Source organism: Crocodylus porosus, unplaced genomic scaffold, assembly GCF_001723895.1.
Source record: "Crocodylus porosus isolate Cpor-Errol unplaced genomic scaffold, CroPor_comp1, whole genome shotgun sequence".
Taxonomy (NCBI): Eukaryota; Metazoa; Chordata; order Crocodylia; family Crocodylidae; genus Crocodylus; species Crocodylus porosus.
Window position 1 is genome coordinate 20,250,887 of NW_017728950.1, and position 8,806 is coordinate 20,259,692.

Genomic DNA, 8,806 nt, shown 5'->3' on the forward strand with positions numbered 1-8,806 from the left:
TGCTGCCATTCCCAACAAAGGCTCACAGACTTAAAATTAGAGAAGAGATTAGTTTTTTAAAAACCAAAAGAATGAACAATAGAACAAAACAACTTAAAATGCAAGTATCAACCTACAAAAGAAACCCCCAAAACACTATCCTAGTCTAGCTTTATTTGCTATACACTTGCCCAATTAGGAAGGTCTTGCAGTGCTTCCAATAGACGTTTAGGCTCAGGCTCTGGCAGGCTTCAAGAGGAAAGGTGATTCAGAGCCGAGAACAATCTCCCAAACATTTTTGCCAAGCAGACTTGGCACATTGACGCTTGCTTTGGGCTGATCTTGGGGATCATGATGGGATATGAGAGAAGACACTTCCTTAGATAGAGTCTGTACCATTTAGTACCTTATAGGTAAAAAATTTCATCCAGAAAGTTGTAGGTTTTTTTAATCATTTATCGTTATTACTACTACAATTACTCTGGAAATCCTATTAACAAGGATAAAGACAGACTAGAATAAAAGAAAAGATTTTCAGGGAAATGAAACCCCATGGATTCTGAATAGTATTTTTGAATTTGCAAAACACTCAGAGTTGAAGAGACTAGCCTGGCATTATCTTATGCCATCATATAGTTTTATAGCAAATTTACAAAGAACTTCCTCAACCTTAGGAATAAAGAACTCAGAATCTTTTCCTCCTAAATTATGAAATATTACTTTCTTGAGACTGGAGGAGATGAACATCAGGCCAATGAGAACATTCAGGAAAAAAAATCTGGTTTATTACAGTTACAGTATAAAGAAAAAAAGTGGCATTATGAGAAACTCTGGCTGCTGTATTATGGTACATATCATCCTACTTTTACATTCTGGGTAATTATGCTGCTAAAACAATGCATCTCCAAAGATCCAGGATGAAGCGAGCAAAACCTGGAGCCAGAGCTTTTCCAGTCAAGATATTAGGACTGCCACACAGCTTAATGGGCAAGATCAGAGATGAGCGTTCCAAATCCAATAGCTAGTACTTGTTCACTTTTGTTAACTGCATCAGTACACCACCAGGGTATAACGTGCCATTGGGCATGGGTGACTGGTGCCTCCAGTGGCTGGTCACTGAGTGCACCTGTGGCATGGCAGTGCCAGAAGTGTCGGCATTTCTGCATGCAACACAGCAGCGGCAAAAGTGCTGGCACTTCCACCACTGGTAAAGCCAATTTCAGGGGAGGCACTAGCGCCATCTGTGCCCCCCTACCAGCTGCTTGCCATCAGGGGAGGCACCAGTGCTCTGGGGGGACGGCACATGCCCCCACTATGCATCACCTATGCCATTGGGAGATGTCATTTTTCTGATGTAAGTTATAAAATTAAAACTTTAAGTATCAGTTGCTCTTCATAAGCAATGGGTTATTATCCCAGCAAATTAGCTGCTTGGTGTTCAGTTCAAACTCACTTTCATTTACTCGTACCCTTCCTCTGCGAGATTAGACCCCAGAAGGCTGCTAGCCAACAGAAGGAGAAAAGAAAACACCACTCCACAGAATACAGCTCAAATTCCATGACACCCAATCACAGAAGTACAAAACAAAAAGGAGAGCAGAGTATGGCTGCATTCCAATGTGGAGTTTGGACAATAAATCTCTCTAGAGGGTTCTCTTACAGGTTACCTTTAAAACATTTTAAATCTGTGGAATGTTATGTCATCATAAAGTCTGAATAGTTTCAGAGCAGTCATAGGTTAGCCTTAATGCTGCCTAAGACCTGCACTACTGTAACTTGCCACTAGAGTTCTTGGGAAGCAGGGGTATGGACAGGAATTAGGAGTCTATCCCTCCCCAGGGGCAGGAGAGGAGGGAAGGGAAAAAAAAAATCTTGGGAGGGGGATGGGGGGAGGGAAGAAGCAAAAAGAAAGGAGTGAAGATAAGTTTTCATCTAGCAGTAATCGCGCCTCGGATTAACCTCATTGGCTACGATACTGCCACTGTGCAAAGCTTAAAAAAAGGACCAAAATCTTGCACAAGCTGTTTCGCTGAATTGGGATTGGGAAAGGTTGGGTCAATACTCAAATCAGGGCACAGCTGCGACCCAGCAGGCTCACTGCTTTCCACATCGGGGAAGGTGTTGTATTAGTGTTCACACCAAGGCAGAGCTGAAACCCAGCAGGCTCGCTGCATGAATGCCACACTGGGGCAGAGCTCAGACCCAGATGAGAATGGTTTCTATTTTCTGGTTCATTCTTTTCAGAGATAGGTGGTGGTAGGATTGCAGCTGCTGTTTGCACAAGGGTGCTGAAGCAAGCAAACAGATGAGCTGCACCTGGGTGCTCAGAATGGCCAGGGTGTGCTGGGGTCACATGCCCTGGAAGTAGTAAGGAGTGTTGGCTTGGAGCCAGCACCACCCATCTGGGCAGTAGAGTTCAGGAGTTTTGAAAGTTTTTCTACAGAGCAAAGGGAAGGGCTGGGAATGGCGCATCCTAGAACACCGAAGAAATGAAAATAGAATGTTTTATCTCCTTGGAGAAAACTAACGGTACTCTGGAACAATCTGGGTAAAATGGATCAAAAGATAACCCTCACCTGAAGTGGCATACATTTAAAGGGTACTTAGCACAGGTTAGCACCCTTTAAGGGGTGAATGTTCTTGTTTTACACACCTTTATGATGGTTTAAAGCAGGAGCGAGCAATTATTTTGGGCAGAGGGCCGCTTACTGAGTTTTGGCAAGCCATCGAGGGCTGCATGACAGGCAGCCCAGGGCAGATTAATATTTATTTTCTAAATCTTTTCGGGGCCCTGCGGGCCAGATAGAATGGCCTAGCAGGCCACATCTGGCCCCCAGGCTGCATTTTGCCCAACTCTGGTTTAAAAGGTAACCTGTAACACCACCTTCTCCGTCTTCACAGGCGTGTCTACACATGCAAGCACGTGCACTTACAGCAGTTCAAATACAAGCAGTGCAAATTTGAGCCAGGGCTTTTTGCCTCAGCACACGTGCTCAGACATACACTTTGTTGTGGAGCAAGTTGTGCCACTTGGGGCAAAATAACCCTGCCTGGCTCCACCTGGATCTGCAGCCAGAAGGAGCTACAGCCTGGGGCCAGAACCTGTGCTGTCCCCAGTAGTATAAAAAGCTGCCCTGTCCTGGTCCCATCCATACAAAACGTGCCCTGGCAAGCAGCTCAGGGCTACTCGCTCTCAAAAATTTCTGGGGCCCAGCCAATTAATACCTGGGGACACTACCCCTTGTGCCAACTGGACTGCTACAGCACCATCCCAAATCCATTTTTAAAAATACCCCAAAATCTATGTTCTTCCACAGTTAAAACAAAAAACTACTCTACACACACACACCCTAGAGGGGGACAGAGAGAGAGAGAGATAAGCTGGGTATATTTTACAATGTTAAAGCAATTTTGAAGCCTACCAGTGTCTCTATCATCATGATAAAATAAATTCTAAATACCTATATGTGTTGTGTGCTTTTGGTTTTCTTCACACATGGTGGGTGTGTGATGAGGGGATGTGGTGTTTGCAGAAAGGGGGTGAGACAGGGTGTGGGGGAAGGCAGGTGTGTGTGTGTGTGTGTGTAGGGATGTGGGTTGGTCTGTGGGTAGGAGTGGGGCAATTGCTGTGATGACTGTGGGTATGGGGGGCATTGCGGGGGGACTGCTCAGGAGGGGTGGGTCCCCTGCTCCCCACAGGGTGCAGCCCCTCATCACATGAAGTGCCCCCCCCACCCAGGGTCCCAGCTCCACCCTGAAGGGCCACAGCCCACCCTGCCCAGGGCCCATAACCAAACCTTTAACAGCAGCAGCAGGGGAACCATGTGCTGAACCCAGGCAGGTCCTGCCAGCTCTGGGGCTGCTCCTGCCGCCCAGCTGGGCTGGTCTCATGGCAGCAGAACCTGGTGCAGCACACGGGGACTGCGTGCCAGGCCCAGCTGGCTTCTGGGGCCCGTCTGCACCCTGGCCGGGCTGTGCCCATGGTGATAGGACCCGGTGCGGCCCCATGGAAATGTGTGCCAGGCCCAGCTGGGTCATGGGGCCCTATTGCAGCCCAGCTGGGCTGGGCCCATGGTGACAGGACCTGGCACAGCGCATGGTCCCCATGTGTGGGGTCCAGCCAGGTCCTGCTGCCCTTGCGGCTGCTCTGCTGGGCAGGGGGGGTGGTGGATGTCCCCGGGGCCGTGCGGGGTGAGGACCTGGCCCAGATCCCTGCAGCTTGCTAGTCTGGCTTTGCACCAAAGCGGGTCGCATGGCTACAGGAGGCGCGCACAGGAGCTGCACCTCCTGAAGCCCTGTGACCCACTCCAATGCAAAGCCAGACTAGCAAGCCACATGGGGCTGCGCCAGGTCCTCACACGCCTGCAGGCACAGGGGGCAGAGGCAGGAGCTGGCCCTGGGGCCCGGCCCACGGTGACAAGACCCGGCGTGGCTCATGGTCTCTGCATGCCACGCCACCCGGCTGGGCCCTTCCTATAGGACATGGCCTGGTGGGACTGCGCCCCATTTATTATCCAGCATGTTAGATGCTGTCTTTCCTCATGTTATATAGTAAAATATACTTACACTTTAGTTTTCAAGAGTCTTCATTCTAAATGCATGCTTTTAGAGGAGCTGGGCACTTCTAATAGTTGCTCTCTAAGTCTAGTTGATATAAAGTGTGTGTGTATAATAGTTACCAAAAATTCTACTTCTGGAGTAGCACATCAAGTAGATGTAGTCCAAAAACACCACGTAAAGTACAGGATCTAGGGGTTATCTAAAAACGAATGTGCAAATAAGCCCTCTCCTAGAATTGTTGATCAAACATATTTATAGAGACCAGCAAGTGTCCACCAAGATTTTTATTTTTAGTTTCTTATTTTATTTTTTGCAGAGTAGATTAGAGGTTGGTAGTATACATGACATTTTCTCTAATTTTTCAAATTAGAAAGGGGAAATAAGGAAGTGATCACTGCTTTCCATGGGGCCTGTTCTCTCATAAGCAAGGGATTTTTTTTCCAAGTGGCTCCAATTGCATGCAAGTAGTTGCATATGTCAGTTAATGTGCTTTTGATCAACTACTGTAAAAACTGAGAATTGAAGTAAAAATGATGAATTTATGTTGGTTAACATTAACACTTGGGTGATCCAGTTTGCACTGAACATGCCATGGTTAATGGCCAGAAGTTTCAGGCATTGTCTCTTGTGCTGTGGCATTTCATTTACATATGCTGATCCCCACAAAAGAGCTGAAAGTCTTAATAGTTTTGAACATAAATCCATTTCCCCAAGATCTTAATGGAGCACCTAACCATGGTCAGTCATTTAATAAGATTATCAAATCTTACCCACCACATTCTCCAGTGCATTGGAGCAGCCTCCCCACTCGTATACAGGCACCCTTAATTTCTAAAACTCTCATAGCTTTCTCTCTAGAGAAAGAAACACCAACAGTAGAAGTTTAGCTTTCATAATGACATCCATTATTGTATCTACAGGCCCAACAACTGATTCCACAGTTGTTCTTGGTGGTATCTGGCAGATGACCTCATTTTTATGCTGGACTGTCAACTGATGAGGTTCTTAAAAATGATTAGCCACTCAAAGCAAATCATGAATAATGAGTCAACAAGGCAGAACCATCACTGCTTGGTACTGGAATCAGGCAAGGTAGATTGTTCATAGTGCTTTTGTGGGTGAGGGGGGTAATCATCTTCAACTGTATTGCTCTACCATTTGTCCTGCATAACTCTCAGTTCCCTGAACTTGCTAGCATATTCAGCCTTCTTTGACACAGATGTCAGAACTTACTTGGTACAAGATGTTTTCATCAAGCAGCTGTACAATGCAGTATCGTTTTCATCAAATCAGTCTAAATATATTCCAATATCTGGCCCTAGAATTCCTCTGGCTGCGAAGTATAAAGGCATCCCTAAAGTTTTTTCAGTTGTTCTGATCATTTTAGGAGCAATATTAACAATACTACTACTAACCTACAAGTGCTGTTTTTACTGCTTTCAGTTTAACTAGGTGGAAGGGTGCCACTTTGTGGTCTTTCAAGGGGAGCTACAGAGAAATTAAGTTTTGTTCAGCTGTCAGAATTCAAACCTATCGTTCCATTCCCTCCATGGCCTGTGAAATTTTTGACATCTCTCCGACAACCCAAAATACAGCAAGTTAAACCGACACTAAAAACTATCCTCAGCCTAGTTTGACTGGCAGCCCAACACAGTTGTCCTAGATGAAAAAGTTAAATGTGGAGAGGCCATTAGGAGCCATAAAGTGGTAGCTATGGGCAGCCTTGCACATCAGACATAAGGGTCTATCCTCAAAATGGATGGAATTGCCTCCTAACGAAAACTGCTGCTTCTAATGCTATGCCCCCTCATCCCAAAACAGAAGCTTGCAATAAAAATCTCACCCCAGGAAGCAAATAAAGAAAGGAAAGGAAGCTCTTTTTGTGTATTCTTGCCATTGCCCCCATCCTTCCTATTCCTGCACTCACATCCACATACATACCCACCATCCAAAAATTAGACATGACAACATCCTAACCTCAGCTCCAGTGCCCTAGTTAATTCCTATATGCCCATTACATATGTTACATAAAATACTGACTCTGGGTGGGTTTCAATGGCTTTATATATAAAAAACAAACAAACAAACTTGCAAGCACATCAATGACATCAAAAGCAGCAGCAGGTGGGTCTCATTCCAGAGGTTCCCAAAACTGCATGATTACTGTTCTCTCTCAGTAACTGTTTTATTATCCCCACTTTGATTCATTCAAATGGCCATTAAAACAATTGTGTTTTATTTTTCTAGATTTTCCTTAATGCTTTTTTACTGCTTTATGCTTCTGGCGCTCTACCACCTCATCTCATTTTCAAGCTTCTCTGACTCATAATATCTTTGCATGCCTTTAAGTTAGATTTGTTAGTATTTTATCATATATTCTTGAATACCACACATCCTCAAATAAGGAATACACTTTGTTTTTGCAAGGCAGAATATAGAGAAAGAGAAAGATTTCTCAAGAGTCATGAATGACTTGTGCTCTTCAGGAAGACTTATTTTGTTGCACATAGGACACATCCATACAAGCAGGAATGTGCACTTTGTGGTGCCTCAAAGCCTTTTGAGGTGCCACAAAATGTATGCGGTGCACATTAATCCATTTGCCACACTGCATATTTGCAGCATGCCAGCAAAATTAAATACTAGGAAATCCCAGTATCTAAAAAATGCGGCAAAAACAAGTGGTGCAGCAATGCACCACGCAGCAAAAACTAGCGGCACAGCACAGCATGGCAAAAACAAACACGTGCCATTGGGATTTGTTCCTGGGGAAATGCATATTCCTGCTCATGGGAACACACCCATGGTGTCCAAGAACTGTGACATCCCAGGACACAGTCTGGGTGAGCCAACAGGACCTTCTTCCTGCAATGGCAGAACAACAACAATGCTAAGCCCCATACTTTTGTAAAGGCAGTAACAAGACATTTCTTTACTGTAAAATAGCTGAGCTCTATTTTCCACAGTGTTTACTAATTTCTTCCATCCTGAAGGAAGATTTATTTGCAAGTGAAATCACATGTAAAAATCATCCTGTAGTTCCAAAAATGAGGCATCTTGCTAGATTTGTAGCAGAGGTCTTGCCTGAAATTGAACATATTGCTACTAAGTCAAAACCTAAAACGAAGGTAGAACTCTGCAGGTTGAAATTTCAACCTTTTCAAAAGTAAATCTGTTCCAGTTTTGTAAGGGAATAGAATAAACAAAGTTTATGATGCAACAACTTATAAAAGTAAACAACCCCCAAACAAACAAGAAAAAAACCCCAATTCCTTGCTAAACAGCAAAGACTTTACATGCTCTCACTAATGTGTAGAAATGTGATAATGTGCTAAAATCTTGCCCAGAAAGCTATGCTTAATATTGTATATTAATGAATCTCGTTCGATTCAGTCACCATAGTCCATTATTACAATTCTTACAAGCAATGACACATTATTAGACAACGTCTACTAAACTTTAAGAAATGCAAATCACTTTTCAAGGCAGTTTGTCCATAAGTACATGTGCCAGGCAAGTTCAAAAGGAATCCCACTTTTAAAAAACTGCTGACCTTTAAAGACATTTTTAAAATTTCACTAATAAATAATGCACTTAGCTTATATTAAAAAAGCATTAAATTAAGCTGCCAGATTTTTTAAAACATTAACAACTTTTAGCAATAAAAACATGGAGCTGTTGTTTTGAATAAATTTGACATGAGTGCTGACTTACCCTTACAAGACTTGGAGCAATACATGAACATGAAATCTTCACATGTTTGAGGCACTTCTCATGAGACATAAAGTTACAAACTGTGAAAACAAAACAAAAAAAATGCATCCTTGAAACGTTTTTCAAAAACAAGTTAATAAAAAAAGATTAAATATATCCAAGCAACATGAACAAAAGGCAAGCTAGTTTTTCCCTAGATTCTGATGTGTACAGGCAAGTGTTCACACACACGCACACACTCTTGCATTTTTATTTTATTTTTTTTTACTTAAGACGTAGCAAAATGTATAGTCTTTCTAAACTAGTGTCTATAGGAAAGCTAAACCAACCAGCAACAGAGAGAACTTCATATCACCTACTCTCCTCTTCCTTTACTGTTAAAAAAGTTGTATGTCCTCCATCATCAACACGTTCCTCTCCCCCCAGAAATAAACATTATCCAGAGTAGCTTTAAGTTTAAATATAGTGAGCTGCCTATGGCTAACTTTGGTTCCTTGGCACTGTTAATACTTTTTCTCCCTCAAGGTCACTATAATCAATAAAAAAAATAACT

At 43.4% G+C, this 8,806-nt stretch overlaps 1 protein-coding gene across 1 annotated transcript in view; it reads right to left on the minus strand.

Annotated features, from left to right (window-relative positions):
* The window catches only part of DGKQ (diacylglycerol kinase theta), a 113,451-nt gene extending 105,122 nt beyond the window's left edge, over positions 1-8,329 (minus strand). The window contains exon 1 of the mRNA XM_019555213.1: positions 8,254-8,329. Coding sequence (XP_019410758.1) covers positions 8,254-8,322 — 69 coding nt within the window. The 5' untranslated portion in view covers positions 8,323-8,329. The remainder of the gene's footprint in view (positions 1-8,253) is intronic.
* Between the last annotated feature and the right edge of the window lie 477 nt (positions 8,330-8,806).